Raw genomic sequence first — 15,599 nt, 5'->3', positions numbered from 1 at the left:
TGCCATCAAGGATTGTCATTGCTATGGGGTGGTGGTGCCTGGTCTGGTCTAGGTGGGTGCTACATGTCTAAGTAACATCCACATGAATGAATGCCAGATCAAAAAGTTTCCAAGCAGAACACTGTGTCGTCACAAGATGGTCAATATTATTTACTTCTCCTGTCAGTGGGTTTAATGTTGTGGCTGATCAGTGTACGCTAAACATTTTTTAAATTAACACACAGTTGTTGCTTTATTTAAGGTTAGCATAGCCGTGCTACTTCATGAGCTTTGTAAGCTCACGTATATGACTGAATATATTATAAAGGCCTACACTACTGAATATGCATCAGCTTGATTCTGTAATATTGTGTTTGACTTGTAGTAGGTGTGCGTTAAAGGCAAACACATTTATTTATTTATCATGCACTACTTTGGATATGCGTAACATTTTTACCACAGTTTGGGCTATTTTATGTATATAGGGACAGTCAAAAGTGTTGATAGTCATCTGATTCAGCCATTAATGACTCTGACAGCGGCCCTGCTTTATACCACTCTCCTCTTCCACTTCTATCTCTAAACATAAACCACACAAGCTCCTAAAACTGTAAAAGCTAAATGGATTTTAACCATCAAGCACCAGATAAATTTTATCGTTTACAAGTGCCACTCATCAAAATGTTTTTTTTTTTTTCATTATTTAAAAAAGCCTTTTGTGCAGACGTGTCTGTACGGTTTATGCGTCACATGTTGTTCAACTAACATGTGGACACTTTGACTGGAGAATATCAGCTTGTACTACTTAAATAATAAAACAACAAACAGCCCCTAAGAGGTGAACGGTCACCTCAGTGATCAGATAAAGAGTCTTTCATCTTCTCGTTTAAATACCCACTAAGCGCCACCATAAAGACACGCTGAGATAAAACGGTAATTACAAAACCTAACTGTTTTCTAGAAATGTCCTGTGTTTAGCCTAAGAGAAAACCTATGAGCGAATAATGCATCTCCACGAATACTTCCCCTGGTGCATGGAAATTTATGTCACTTCTTTGAATATCCTGCAGAAAGAAGTAATCCAATACGCTAACAGGCTAATAAAGCACCTCTCACCTTACCTAACTTCATTTGACTTGCTAATTAAAAACTGCTGTTATCGAGGGGTTTAATTAAAAACACTTTACGTCGAAAGTAAGCAGAAGACATTTGTGTGTGTGTGTTTTACGATATGTAAATGCAATTTGCGCAAAGTTTGTGTGCGCGCGCTTCTCGCTTGTGATATTTAGACGCGAATCCTCCTGCTGCGGTGCTGTCTGAGTGTTGCAGATAAGCATGAGCGCCAGAGTCATCACACACCGCACCAGTCAGTGACAATATTACTGTGATGCCATACCGGGACGGGGACTGTTTGCATTTTAATTGTGTGTGCACATAAAAATTGAGCAAGGAGCACGGATTTGAATAAATAACAGTGTAAATGATAATAATAATAATAATCCTGAATGTGTCAAGCATTTACGTCTGACTCTAAAGGATTATAAAACCTTTCTAGGATAACCGAACAAAGCAGAAGATGTGATGTCTAAATGTTCTGTCTGTTCAAAGCAGGGCTGTATCAATGCACCTAATTGATTTGGTATCGAGTTGTTCATTGATTTCTGAGTTCAAGATAATGGAATTTGATTTGTGTCTGTACCTTCTTTCAGCTGTAAGAAATGAAACCACTCGACTACACCTGACTGACTGAACACAAAGAGAACAAAGGTTCTGAAATTGAACATGCTAATTCCTTCACAACGCACATTATTAAGTAAAATATTAAGTCATATCCAGTGTATTCCTGTAAAACACAGAGATTGAAGGGAATAAAACTGTTATATACACTCACTTTTACTAAAAAAGAGCGAGGCTAAATAACAGAATAATAACAGTAATACTCTTTATTTGCATAGCACTTTTGAAATCAACAATGCTTCACAAAAACATAAAAATCAGCTATTTTTTGTGCTAAACAGGCACATAAAACCAAGTTAATAAAGAAAGAACAATTAAAAAAAAACAATAAAACGCAGAGAAACAAATTAAGAACTTAATTAAAATCATCTCAATTAAAACTCACTCAGAACTCAAGTAAAAAAACAGGAAAAGCTCGTCAATAAAAGCATGTTTTAAGTATCAGTTACAATGAGATCATGCAGACTGTGAACGCCCTGCCACGAAGGGCGATTTAGTGCAGGGCAATTATGTTAGAATGCATCCGTTTTTACTAGTGTACCTAATGTTTTGGCGTATTGAGTGTATGTAACTCAAACATCCTTTTAGAAATTTCTGTAAACTGCTTCACCTTCAACGCTTTACACTGACTCAGGGTATCGGGATGTTTCTTGCAGACCAAGATAGTGAACAGCCTCAAGAGTGAGCAACTGAAGGTTAGCACTTTAGCTTGGTTAACTATGAAATGTGGAAGCAAAAGAGTAAAATACACCACTTTCCCTCATTGCCAAGCTGTCCGCAAGCACTCACTGAGCCCACGGCTGTAGCGAAGTGTCTAGTGCCCAGTCACTCATTCATTTGAAAAGTATAGTCAAGATTAAATCAATTGATTCTCAGTTAGACAGGTGGAAAACTGATGTTAGATACGCTGCGGCTGTATTTGAAAGCTACGTGAATACGTGTTTCTAGAAAACAGCGTTCAGCATGTGCTCCATTGCTCTTGAAAGGCCAAATAAATGTAGAGTGACCGTGTTTCGCAATCGATTGCCTGAGCACACGTTCTTTAAACAATTCCCGTCACGTTTCCAGCGTCTGATTGTCTAACCCTCTCCCGAAGAGGTTATCTCGAATAAATTGAAGTGGCGCTCAGCGGTTTCAGTCAACGGTTTTAAGGATAAGCACAGGGTCAACGTCGACTATCAAGAGTCCAATCTCTTCTTCAATTCATGGTTTGGTGCGCTCCCACAAACAGGATGTTAAATAGCGATGGTGGCTGTTTTCTAGGTGACTCACAAAGAGGGGTCGTAGGTTTGTGAGTGGGCTGGTTGATATAAATAGATATTAGCAATATGAAGTAGAAGAATACACGCCGAGCGCACGGGCAGCAACTAAAAAAATGCTACTAGAGATGTGTAGAAATGTGTTGTGTTGTAGCTGCTTCCGACAGTAGAGGGCGATGTTTTCCCATTTTTATGTTGTTTCATCTGTGAATAAGCTCAAGATCTAAATTCTCCTAAATGCTCAGTAATTCACATTAACGGCACAGTTTGACAAATAAGAATATCCTGACTGTGTTTTTTTACTAATCAGGCCTGAAGGTTATTCTCCACGTTCATTGCACGAAACCTCACAGTCACCCTGAGGCAACATTTGCCTTTGAATGCATTCTCTCCCTTTACCCCCATCAGGCTCTCAATCCATGTATCACAAAGGCCAGGACTGCTAATGTGGCACCCTGAGGTGGCTGATAAAAGTCACTGCAAAGTCAGAGCTGAGTCAACTCCGGCTGTGGCATATAGGCTCCATCTATCTACCTCTTGCTGATTAAGTGTAGACAACATAGCAGTCACTGTAAAGCTTGGTCAATACTCCTGCAACCAGTCCACATGGAGGCTACACCGTACCACTGCACACAGATATAAAGCATTCATACCTGTGCCCTGGTATGTCAACATCATTCTAAAAAGTATTACTCTCTGCTTCACACGATGACGAGTGGAATTGAGCGGCTCGTGTTGGAGTTGAAGTTAGTGCGGATCAAACGTTCGTTTCACTGAAATCAGTGGAGCACAGAACAGAGAGAAGACGTCTGAGTAGATCGTGTGTAGGAGGCAGAACAAGGGAGAATTTTCCGTGCTTCTCCGGCCGCTGAGGCAGGTGAACAAGGAAATGCATTCTCGAGCAATCACAGCCGCCGCAATCAGCGCCGCAGCGACACATAGTGACATTTTACAAGTAGGATCTGAGGCTACGCCAAGGGTATGACAAGCTTGACAATGCTGACATACAGTATGTTTGAAGCAACTTCTATTGTTGCTGACCTTTCATTCTGATACAACTGAAATAAAAAAATAAAAATAAAAAATTTGCACACAGCACAGTGGGGTTAAGAGAAAAAAAATTATATTATGGGTTCTTACTACACCGATCAGGCATAACAATATGGCCACTGACTGAAAAATATTGACCATCTTGTGACAATTCAGTGTTCTGCTGGGAAACTTTTGGACCTGGCATTCATTCATGTGGATGTTACTTAGACATGTTGCTCCCACCTAGACCAGACCAGGCACCACCACCCCATAGTAATGACACTCCTTGATGGCAGCAGCCATCCCCAGCAGGATGCAGCCTGACACAGACACACACACAAAAACGCTTTAGGAACAACTCAAAAAAACATGAAGAACAGCACAAGGTGTTGACCTGACCTCCAAATTCACTAGATCCCAAACTGATCAAGTATCTGTGGGATGATCCACAGAGGACCCTCCCCTCAACCCACAGGACCCAAAGGCCCCCACTCACAACATCCTGTTGCAAGACACCACAGGACCCTCAGAAGGCCCATGTCCATTCTCAGATGAGCTATACAATATTAGGTAGGTGGTCATAATGTTATGCCTGATCGGTATATGTATAGTATGTGTGTTTAAGGACAGAAGTATGTGACGTAATTTCACATTGACAGCTTAGCCTGATCCCAACTCTCTAAAAGTGTGGTGGTGACTATTTTTAGAATCTCAAGTGTGGCTCGAGAGACACTACCTGAACCTTTCAGACTGTGTATGTGTGGACTCAGAACACAATACTTATTTGTCTACTTACTTACTTACTTGATAGTTATTTGTATCACTGTTGATAAGACAGCAGGAGGGATAAAATGTGTAGAAAATAGCACAAGCCCACACTGACGCTAAACAACAAGTCTTTCCTTAAAGGGCAGTGATAAAGAGGAGCTCATTGTTCACTTACTACTTTGACAATCACACTCCTTTGGTCTTACAAGCATGGCGGCGTCTTTCTACATTTATTTCAGACAAAAAGAGCCCGCCTTGTTTCCCGACAACAATGGTTAACACCTACACATTGTTAAGGAAGCATTGTGCGAAAAAAATGAGAGCAGTCCAGCAGGTTTCAAAGAGAAGAACAATTAACTCAGGTTGTAGCACAATCAAATCTATTTTGAAAAAAGGCCAAAAGGTGAAGCATATTCCACTTGTGTCAAAACAATTAAGAACAATGCATAGCCAGTGGCATTATGCAGGAAAAAAAAACCTCTGTGTGCAAGGCTAAACGACACATGAAAATAATTCAGCAGACAAATATCAATTAAATTCGGAACACACATAACGCACATTACAAGGGATCCCTCCTCAAGTATGAAAAACAAAACGGGAACAGTTGGAGGATGGGGGTGATCAGCACAGCATATGACGTACGAAAAGGTATGAATCATCACCAAATAGAAGTTACACATGCGACTGACAAATGATTCTTCGTCTTTCTCCATTTCTTTCAGGTTGTGTTGTGCTCGTGTGCGGTTTTAGGGACGTGGAAATGAGGTTAGCAAGTGGATGACAGGTGTTGGCACTGAAGCAACTGGAGCAGGGGTGACACCAATATGGACTTGGGCAGTCTCGGGTGTCTGTTCCCAGAGCAGAAGTTATGGGAAAGGAAGAGGAGGAGAGGAGGTGGGAGCAGATGAAGCAGCAACAGAAAGATCAACAGTGGATAAAAGTAAAACAACAAAGGAAGTTGGAATGAAAGAAGAGGGAAAGATGAAAAGCAAAGTTTTGGGGCGGACAGAGACGGAAATTACAGGAAGTTTAAGATCCACAAAAATAGCTTTGTGTTTGGAAATCATGCCAACAAGCATCTTGGGGGGTAGCAACTGCTTTACATAGTGATGACCCTGATCTGTTGGAAAGACTTAACAGTGGAGGGAAGGAGGGAGGAGCAGACAGTTGGGACGCAGGGCTGTTCTGATCTATTCTCGTCGTGACCCTGCCATCCCCCATCGCACCAGCTTTCTGCGATACCAGACCTCAGGCCCGCCCCTCAGAGAGCGGTCACGCTAAGTTTTAGTTACCGAAGTCCTAAAGAACCAACTAGTGTGTGAAGATGCATCACTCTCTCATTAGCATAGAGCATACACTTGAGTGGCTTGCAGGCAGACTCACTGTCCACTGATACACAAACACCGAGCAGAGCAGATGAAGCCTATGGAATCCACCCCCAGAGAAAATCCACCACCACTTGTCAAAAATTATTTCGTTTGCCATGAAAAAGGTTTGGCGTGGGCTGTAACATACAGTACATAAAAAAAAAAAAAAAGAGCGCTGATGATGAGTAATACCTCAGCTCTTTGGAGACACAAGAGAAGCACAGATGCCTGATATAAAGATGAGCATTATTCTCATGTGAAAACACACACAATCTCTATTTGTTTCTCATCAAAACACATTTAAAAAGCTTTGCCGCTGACAAAGAATTGTCTGCTTCCTGCATATCCATCAACAGAGAATCAACCAGTCACTGTAATTAAAAATTGTTCTCTAAATGATCAGAGTATTTTGAGATCCTATCATTTAACTACTTCTTTAAAAAGAAAAAAAAAAAGATTGCTTTTGCAAATGTGCTGACAGAAATTCAATCAACTGGTGCATCTGTAAAAAACACAATTACCCATAAAATACAGCACCCTATAAAGAGAGGCCCTGAAAATATTAATACAGGTTAGGCTCCCTTCCTTGTGCGCTCAAGGACAAGGAGCACACACACAAGCTAAAAGGGAGTTGGGTCCCTACAACATGACTGTGTCAACAGACTTAGGTCCCCAGAGCAAGGGTAATACAAGTACACACACACACACACAAACACACCGTCGGACTCATCTCATGACTGACAGTGCAGCACCACAACATCCCGTAGGGCAGCTCTGCCTTGCCTTGCAGTTTCTGACAAGAAGTTTTCTGATGGTTCAGTTTATGATACCATTATTTTCATTATGCTTCAAGCTTTACTATTACTAGTAACAAGAAGCACAAGTTTTACCATCTAAACAAAAAAGTCAGATGCAACCATTTGATTTTAAAAAAGGGAAACGAAAATGTGAAGAGAGTGCGTAGCTTTCAGATGTATGGTATTTTGACAATGTCAGCTTTGTCATTTAATCTTTTCCAATGGCTCCCTCTTTTGGCAAGACGTGGGAATTGAAGCATTTCGAGTAAAAACTGCTGACAGAGAGGAAGTGGTGTGCTGAACATGTCATGTCCTGCCTCAAAATTATTTGTGTTACAACCAACACAGCAACACAGTCACTGTCATATATGCGTACGTGTGTTCTTACGTACGACTGTAAGAACGTAAAATCTCCGCGATTTTCGGTTACCTGTGAGTCGATGCTGCTTGGTGCTCACTCTGTTGGTGTTTTGGACCGTGCAGCAGAGGTGGAGCATGGCAAACATGGTGAGGATCATCACCACGCTCTGAAGCAGCAGAGTCAGCTCAAACTGCTTCCCTATCCTGCAAGAACGAGACCAAAGAACACAATAACATATTAGATCCTGTGAAATGAATATGGGTTTTTGCAATAAACAAGGCATGGAAATAATAAACCTGTCAACAGAAATATTCAAATCCTGTTACATTCATTTCTGACACCAAGGCTGACTTTGAGGAATGACCTCGTGAATGATCTGTGCCTTCCATAGTGAGAAAATAAAGCAGACAATTAGACAAGAACTGAATTGACTGAATATTTTCTCTCTAATCCTCACCAGAAGAATATGCGCAGGATGTTGGCTATGAGCAGCACCAGACAGACTCTGGTGGAGAAGCCCTCCGTGTTGTTGCTTCTCTGGATCTCCTGGAACTGTGGCACGTAGGGCAGGGCTCCTCCGAAGACCATGACGAGGGACGCCATCCAGGACAGCAGCGTCCACGAGCCCTCCATGTCCTCCTCCTGCAGCACCACCTCTGCATCCATCACACCAAGTGAATCTCAGTGGTGTCCGGGAGGTCTAGTGGTAGCAGCTGGGGAGAGGACATGTTACAGGTCAATCAGAGTGATCGGAGGAACGGGAAGTTACCGCTAATGGGTGTCATGAGGCAACCAGAGGTCACTGGGTCTGAAATGAACTTGGCCCAAGTGCCAAACAGCACTAAACACATTAAGCTGATTACATTTAAATGCCTCAGTTATCATTGCACTGCTGGGTTTTGCCTGGTTAAAAATGCCGTCCCTCTTCACTTCACAATGCTGTCTTGCGTGGAACAAGCCAATTATAGCAAGCCAGTGGCTCAAGCAAAATGGCTACAATGGTCAAACTTCTTTTGGGGAACATAAAATGGGTTCTCTCCGGGTACTCTAGCTCCCTCCCACCGTCCAAAGACATGTTCATTAGGTTAATTGTTGATTCTAAACTTGGCCGTAGGTGTGAGTGTGAATGGTTCTCTGTCTCTCTGGAAACCTCTCGCCCGGTGACAGCTGGGATAGGCTCCAGTCCCTCCCTGCAACCCTTCACAGTACAAGCGGTTACAGAAGATGAATGAATGAATGAATTAGACCAATATGCCTTGGATGACGCTTCGGGGAAAACACAGGCATGCTGTCGCACTGTGGTGGCTTCCTGGAAGTAGAGCTACTGTTAATGCTGTATAACACCAGTGTTTTTCTAACATGACATGACAATATGGTAAAGCTGCGTTTGGATTCATTCTTGAGGGTATAGTATAGACTCCACAATATGACATTTTTTAAATAGTTTTAAATATACACTATATCCCTTGACAGTGTGTTACTGTCCTTTCTCTGCATATTAAAGACTGCAGACTTTTCTTTACCAAACTTCTGCAAAGCTAGACAAAACTAACATTTTCCAATTGAAGTCCAATTTATTTCAAATGTCCTCATTTATACAGGCACATCTTCTCAGAATTCATTTATGTGTCACATTAAACAACGATGATTTATTTACAAGACCCTCACTCTGGTCTCAGGCTGCTATAGGCAGAGATAACCCCACTCTAAAGTAGAAGTTGTGCATGAGATAAGAAAATACACTGTATGTGTGCTGTGGTGCTCAAACACCGATTCTTAGCCAGTTTCCCACAGTTGCATGTAATTAACGTTCAACTGCAGCAATATTATTCACGCACAGCGTAAAGCTCTGCCTGAAAAATTATTTTAATTTCATTATTTTAATTGCAGTCAGACATATTGCAAGCAGAGCCCATAGGCCGGGATTAAGAAGAATTAGTATTTTATTAACAGTGGGTTTAATGATCATTGTGATTAAATTAGCAAGTAATTACACTATAGAAATATTATGACAGACAAGAGGAACGCGCAAATCACTTGTATTAAATATTTAAATACACAGAAGCAGGAAATGTTGGTGCACACATTTGAAGCAAGGCTGTGCTCCGTGAGTAAGCGGCCAGAGAGTATGAAGGGGATGACAAGTGGGGGAATTGGAAGTCAAACATGTGGAAATGTACCCTATCAAGGCAAGACGTGGGATAGTGGGAAAGGTTGAGCGGTCAACAGACGGTAGAGGCACCACATGACAGGCGCGTATTGGGGGCACAGCTGAGGTGACCCGGGTGGGAGGTGCCAGTATTAGCTGCCAGAGTGTGCAGATAACAAGTCAAAACGCAAGACTGCGTCTCCACCTACTAACCGACTTCTGCCAGACTGCAGCTAATCTGCAGTTTCTCAACTCTTGACTGTGCGCAATTAAACACGTATTATTACCAACCTGCCCTGCCTGTGTTACATTACATCCAGGTCAGGTACTTGAATCTGCTCTCTTTAATTCAAATCCTTGAAACGGTGATGCTTCATGTTGAGCGTTTGCATTTCTTAATACAAAGAACACAGTGATTCTTTTACCTTTGAGTCAATGCGATTTTCTACACTTCCTTGGAAAAACAAATGGAACGCGGCTGCTCTAAGTTTACAGCGTGCAAGGAGCCGTTATGTTGGTGTGTACACAAAACCGTGACCTACGCATTGTGAGCAAACACTGAAAAGTACAGGAAGTTACTGAGGTGTGACCGTTCCTTCTTGCTTTAGTAATCGTTGTGTGACATTGTGTAACTTCGGTATCGTTTTCATCATAAAATCTGTAGAAGCTGAGGGCCAGCTTAAGTATGCACTCCTTTGTTTCCATATTGGTATCCAGTGTCAGCTGACAGGTCACTCAGTATAGCTTAGGGAGCCAGGTATTTAAGTTATGAGTAAATAAAACCAGGCTGCATGGCTGGCGATGTAAGAAGAAACAAAGCTGTAATCGATGCACGGCGTCAACTAGAGAATGAACTGAGTCTGTTATTTATTTAAACTCTCTTGTAAAAACATAAAGATGGAAATATTCCAAACTAGACGACACTGCGTTGAAACACTGGCAGATGACTTGCACGAAGCAAAAATCAACTCTTCTCAGTAATGTAGATGATTATCAACAATGCAAAGTGAATACAATCCTGCAGAAGCCTTTAACACACTCCATAAAATAGTTTTTACAAGAAGTTAAACATTATTCAGGGATTTAACAATCCAACACGCCTGCAGATATTCCCTTCCTTCCTTCCTTCCTTGGTGGTGGTGGTGAACCATCAGGGCAGCCTGAATGCAATGGGCCAGTTTTGGTAGCAGAACAAGATCTGTTATGTAAGCAAGACATAGCTTCATGGGGTTGGGCCAACATGCCTGAACTTCCTCTCACACATCAATTTTGGGCAACTGCCCCGACGATAGAGAAACTCACAGTAGCAGCACACAAAGAAAGAAACGACGTCTGGTTACATTGTCATAAAAGGACAAGGAGTATATGTTTCACCTGGGTAGTGTCCAAGTCACCAGTCTGAGATAAACATTTATGGAAAAATGTGAAAATTGTGCGTTTTAGTACAAGAGTAATACGCACATTCACTCTACATTCACTCCACATTCACTCCATGCGCGAGCTGTGATTGTTTATCGCTGTTCATAAGGATATGCACCCGAATAAATTTCAGAATTTAAATGTCATGTTTCACAAATATGTACATTTAAAAACTTTCAGCTTCACTTACCGGTCGCTTTCATTCACTACCCCTGCAGTTTATAAAGCCGCAACCCGCACAAACCGACGATGTTTCAGCTTTAAAAAGAGTCTCCAGGCAGCTCCAACTTTCAAATCCCAACTCGTTCTGTGCAGGAACGTGCGCGCGCAGACACGCACACAACCACGCGCATCTGATACAATCATGTTTTTTTTTTTTTTTTTTTTTGTATTGTTATTATTATTACTATTATTACTATTACAGGCTGCAGCATTAAATGGCTAAGGTCTAATTAATGTTTAATGTGGATGCAGCCTCCCACTCTGAGTGTCCCCGAGACCATAAGAGGTAAACAAAACTCTGCTGCCCATTCAAAACTCCGTGTTCCATATTGCCTATAGCACCAAATCTCGCGAGACCAGTCTCCGCGTTTTTTTGGAACAGCTGACCGTGCGGTGGGTGGTGCGAGCATAGTGACTGCTGTTAATTTCCAGTGGCTAACAGAGCTGAAAGCACAACAAACCGCCGCGCAGTCTTTTGAATTTTCGTCACAGATAATCGTTTACCTCTAAACATGGCCGAGACGGACCCCAAGTCGGTGCAGGACCTCACTAACGTGGTGAGTCGCGGTCGAGGGGCAAGCTAGAGGCTAGCCGCAGTAGCTTAGCTTTAGCTAGCAGTGGCAACAAGAACGCTAACCGAAGCGAGCTATCGCTGGCTAGCAAAGTTTACCCGGCGCGTATGCAGCGTTTCGTGCTATTTATGTTATGTATTATATAATATATGGGTTTACTACGTGTTTTCACGCTGTTTTAATCAAACCATAATGCTCTGGCTTTTGTTTAGCCGCATCACGTTATGTAATGGTCAGTGGGTCATGTTAATGACATCACCAAATCACAACCGAACAAACCGCATAGCATTGGAAACATAATCTACAGTGTGATGCTAATTATGCTGTAACGCTTCTACTCATCTCAGTTGTTCCATTTCAAATAAGGTGCACTTATTATTATTATTATTATTATTATTAAGATGGTAGAGGTAATGTATCTGAGTGTTGTCATGGAGATAAGTGTCTCTATGAGGCGTCCATGCTTCAGCCAGCCCCCCGAACCTTTAACTTGTTCCCTCGTGTAATATTCATGATCTATTTTTATCTAATTTTAGTAGTTCTTCGTACTTTTGAATCAGTAGAAGTTGTACAAACCCTTTCAAAGCTTTTTCATGTCAAGGACGCCCCTTCTCTTCTATTCTGATGTCTAAATTTGCCAGAAAGCACTGCTTTAGAGTAGCCTACCTTTTTTATTTGTTAGCATCTGGTGAATAAATGTGGTGAAATTAAGCTACCAGCTGCATAAAGTGGTGGCCCTGAAATAGCAAGGTAGAAAATGTGTTGCCAAAGTAAAAATATTATGTTTAAAACCCTCCAAGGGTCCTTAGAAGGCGATGACGTCCGCTGATGTTGTAAACAAGGCACAGTAGACTTTTGTTTTTGGCCCGAGTGAGGAGGACAGTCAGCCAGCCCTGATCAGAAGTGATGTACACAGGAGCCTGGTCACAAAAGGGATCTATGTGTGAGGAACAGTGACCTAAATTCAAGCCTTAATTTAATGATAAGCCAGTGTAGAGGTGATGAAGATAGGCAGACGTGGTCAACAGTACTGCAGCTGTGTTGTAGACTGTTTTAGAGATAGATACTTTATTTATCCCGAGGGAAATTTGGTGTCCAGTAGCATCATCGCATAGAAACAGATATGAAAGACATTCAAGTTACATAATAATATAGATGTACATATAATGCTGTGTAAACAAATATACAGTAGTATCAACAAAGACCAGTTGGTTCCTCACAGGGAGGCGTTATGACCTCCTCAACCTGTCCGTGGAGCAGGACAGAGACAGCAGCCCGTCACTGGATGAGCTTCTCTGTCTGACTGTGGTGTCCTGTAGAGGGTGGTGGACATTGTTCACCATGGTCTGGATTTTGTTCAGGGTTCTTGCATCTGCCACCGATGTCAGGGACTCTAACTCTGCCCCTACCACAGAGCCCGTATTCTTTATCATTTTGTCCAGCAGCGAGGTGCATAGTTTGATTAAATGCAACACCAGTGTTCCTAAGATTAGACTGAACAGAATCAAAAATAAATTACCGGTGCTTTCAGTCATCTTCTGTATAACAGAGCGTTTTCATTGTTGGCAAGGAAACAAGCAGGTTACCATTCATCTGCTTTCTTTATAAAAAAAAAAATAAATAAATAAAAATAGCTCACAGGCTTAAGAGCTGATATGAAGCTGTTATTCTCCTGCTGATGTTATTACTTCTGGTTTTGTATTGTTAAATTTGAAATATGGCTACTCTCTTACACCAATGGATTATTTTTTTTTATTCTGTTTTTCTCCACAGGTCCAGACACTGCTGCAACAGATGCAGGACAAGTTCCAGACCATGTCAGACCAGATCATCGGGAGGAATATCCTAACACTCATTTAAAATGCCCATATTAATTTGTTTACTGTCTGGTTTCAATTTAAGGAAATAATAGATTGCTCCTTTTCTGTTAGATTAGATGACTTTATTTATCCAATGGGAAATTCTGTGTCCAGTAGCTTCATCACATAGAAACAGATATAAAGATATTTAAGTTATATAATAATATCAATAAGTGATGCTGTGTCAAAAATGACCACAGTCCAGTTGGTTTCTCACAGGGAGGCGTTGTAGTCTTATGGCTTGTCCAGGACAGAGACAGCAGCCTGTCACTGAACAAGCTTCTCTGTCTGACTATGGTGTTATGTAGAGGGTGGTGGACATTGTTCACGATTGACCAGAGTTTGTTCAAGGTCCTTGCATCTGCCACCAGTGTCAGGGACTCCAGCTCTGCCCCGACCACAGAGCCTGCCTTCTGTATCAACTTGTCCTTCTTCTTATTGCTGCCTCTCCAGCACACCACAGCGTAGAAGAGGCCACTGGCGAAGAACATGTCCATCAGCTTCCGGCAGATATTAAACAATCTTAGCCTCCTGAGGAAATAGAGACGGCCCTGACCTTTTTTGTATACCGAGTCTATGTTAGCCGACCAGTCCAGTTTGTGATCCAGCTGTAGACCCAGGTACTTATAGGCCTGAACCACCTCTACACACTCCCTTTTGATGGTTACAGGCTGCAGGTGTGGCCTGGACCTCTGGAAATCCACGTCATCTCTTTGGTTTTAGCTGTATTGAGCCAAAGGTGGTTCCCTTCATACCATTTATGTTTAAGCGATAACTAACAGACTGACCAGAACACATATTCAGTAATGTATTGGGTTCTGTAATTTAATTATGTGCCTTAACCAATTCTCCACTCGATGAGATGAGCACACGTATTGATGATCTGGAGAAAAATATTGCTGACCTGATGACCCAGGCTGGTGTTGAAGAGATTGAGGCACCACCAGAGAAGGCTAAAGAAGGTCAAGGCTCGTAATGAAGGTAAGAAGGAAGTGGTAGAGACATCTGGAGTTTCATATTGACATCGCTCAAGTAGATTTCTTAAACTGTTTTTTTTTTCCCTCTTTGTCTTTCCCACAGGTTCCTAAATAACCATGTGTGAAGTCGGTCCTTTATGCAAGAGCAGCAGACTTTTCCATACCGAAAATGACTTCTATTGATTTGGTGTGTCGTTGTGTGAAATGCTTTTTTATATATTGAATATTGTGAAACGGTTACAGTCACGTAATGACTTGAAGAGTTATCTGAACGTTATTTCTAAGCTAGAATAGAGCGATTTGCCCTTCAGAAGTGCTCGTGTGCAGCTTACGGAGTTGATGCACCAGCCTGGAGGTTGTTAGGCTGCCATTGCGTTGCCCCGGCCTGTGCTGAGAAGTACAACCCGCAGGCCGACGGGCCGGTAAAATCTCCATCCCAACATGGGCACGGCGAAGATTTGAAGTTTGCAGTGTTTGACAAATAACACTGTTGCTACCAAGGTGTGGGACGCATTCCAGTTCTGATATTCTTCTATTAAAAGTTATTTAATACACTGCTGTTCGTCATGTATGGCATAATAAATGTTTGGCCAGGTGCTGAGTGGATTTTTAAAAACTACAACCAACTCAGACCCAGACTTGTATTTTATGATTCATATGATTTTGGAATGTGTCACTGTTGCATGGTTTTCCTGCTTCATGTTGTTTATACTGTATTGAAATGACAATTTAGTATTATACTAAATTAGGCTATTAGTTTACTCAGAAAGAAATTGGGCATTAATCTTCTATAATCTTCAAAAATGTCAATTAAAACTGACGCCTGATGTTGTGTTTACAACAGTGTCTTGATAAATGTAACCACGTCACTGCATAAGTAGGAACCTTTATTCAAAATAATGCAAACAAAATGTACAAACCAGCTAACAGCAATCTTTCAAATAAAGTGCCAAAACAGTATCAAACTGAAAACAACAGCAGTCAACAAAACAACAACAACAGGGAGGGGCTTGATCGTGTCACACAATCTCATACAACGGGAATCCTATGAACATACTATGTTTTTGCAATATTAAAGTACTGTATGTAATATTAAGTGGA

General features: G+C 41.6%; 2 protein-coding genes across 2 annotated transcripts in view; one reads left to right on the top strand and one right to left on the bottom strand.

Moving 5' to 3' along the window:
* Positions 1-11,199, bottom strand: part of LOC311495887 (solute carrier family 66 member 2) — a 52,627-nt gene extending 41,428 nt beyond the window's left edge. The window contains exons 1-3 of the mRNA XM_084555536.1: positions 11,059-11,199; positions 7,758-8,013; positions 7,370-7,503 (exon numbers count right to left, since the gene is read on the bottom strand). Coding sequence (XP_084411662.1) covers positions 7,370-7,503; positions 7,758-7,966 — 343 coding nt within the window. The 5' untranslated portion in view covers positions 7,967-8,013; positions 11,059-11,199. The remainder of the gene's footprint in view (positions 1-7,369; positions 7,504-7,757; positions 8,014-11,058) is intronic.
* Positions 11,200-11,353: 154 nt separating this feature from the next.
* On the top strand, positions 11,354-15,588 carry hsbp1b (heat shock factor binding protein 1b). The gene is made up of 4 exons (XM_084555613.1): positions 11,354-11,647; positions 13,436-13,502; positions 14,376-14,502; positions 14,602-15,588. The coding sequence occupies exons 1-3, from the start codon at positions 11,603-11,605 to the stop codon at positions 14,495-14,497; spliced, it is 234 nt and encodes a 77-aa protein (XP_084411739.1). The 5' UTR covers positions 11,354-11,602; the 3' UTR covers positions 14,498-14,502; positions 14,602-15,588.
* Positions 15,589-15,599: the final 11 nt, after the last annotated feature.

The sequence above is a fragment of the Chelon labrosus genome, assembly GCF_963514085.1.
Source record: "Chelon labrosus genome assembly, chromosome: 11".
NCBI classification, from domain to species: Eukaryota; Metazoa; Chordata; class Actinopteri; order Mugiliformes; family Mugilidae; genus Chelon; species Chelon labrosus.
Note: the sequence above shows the minus strand (reverse complement) of the source record. Positions and strands in the feature narration are given on the sequence as shown.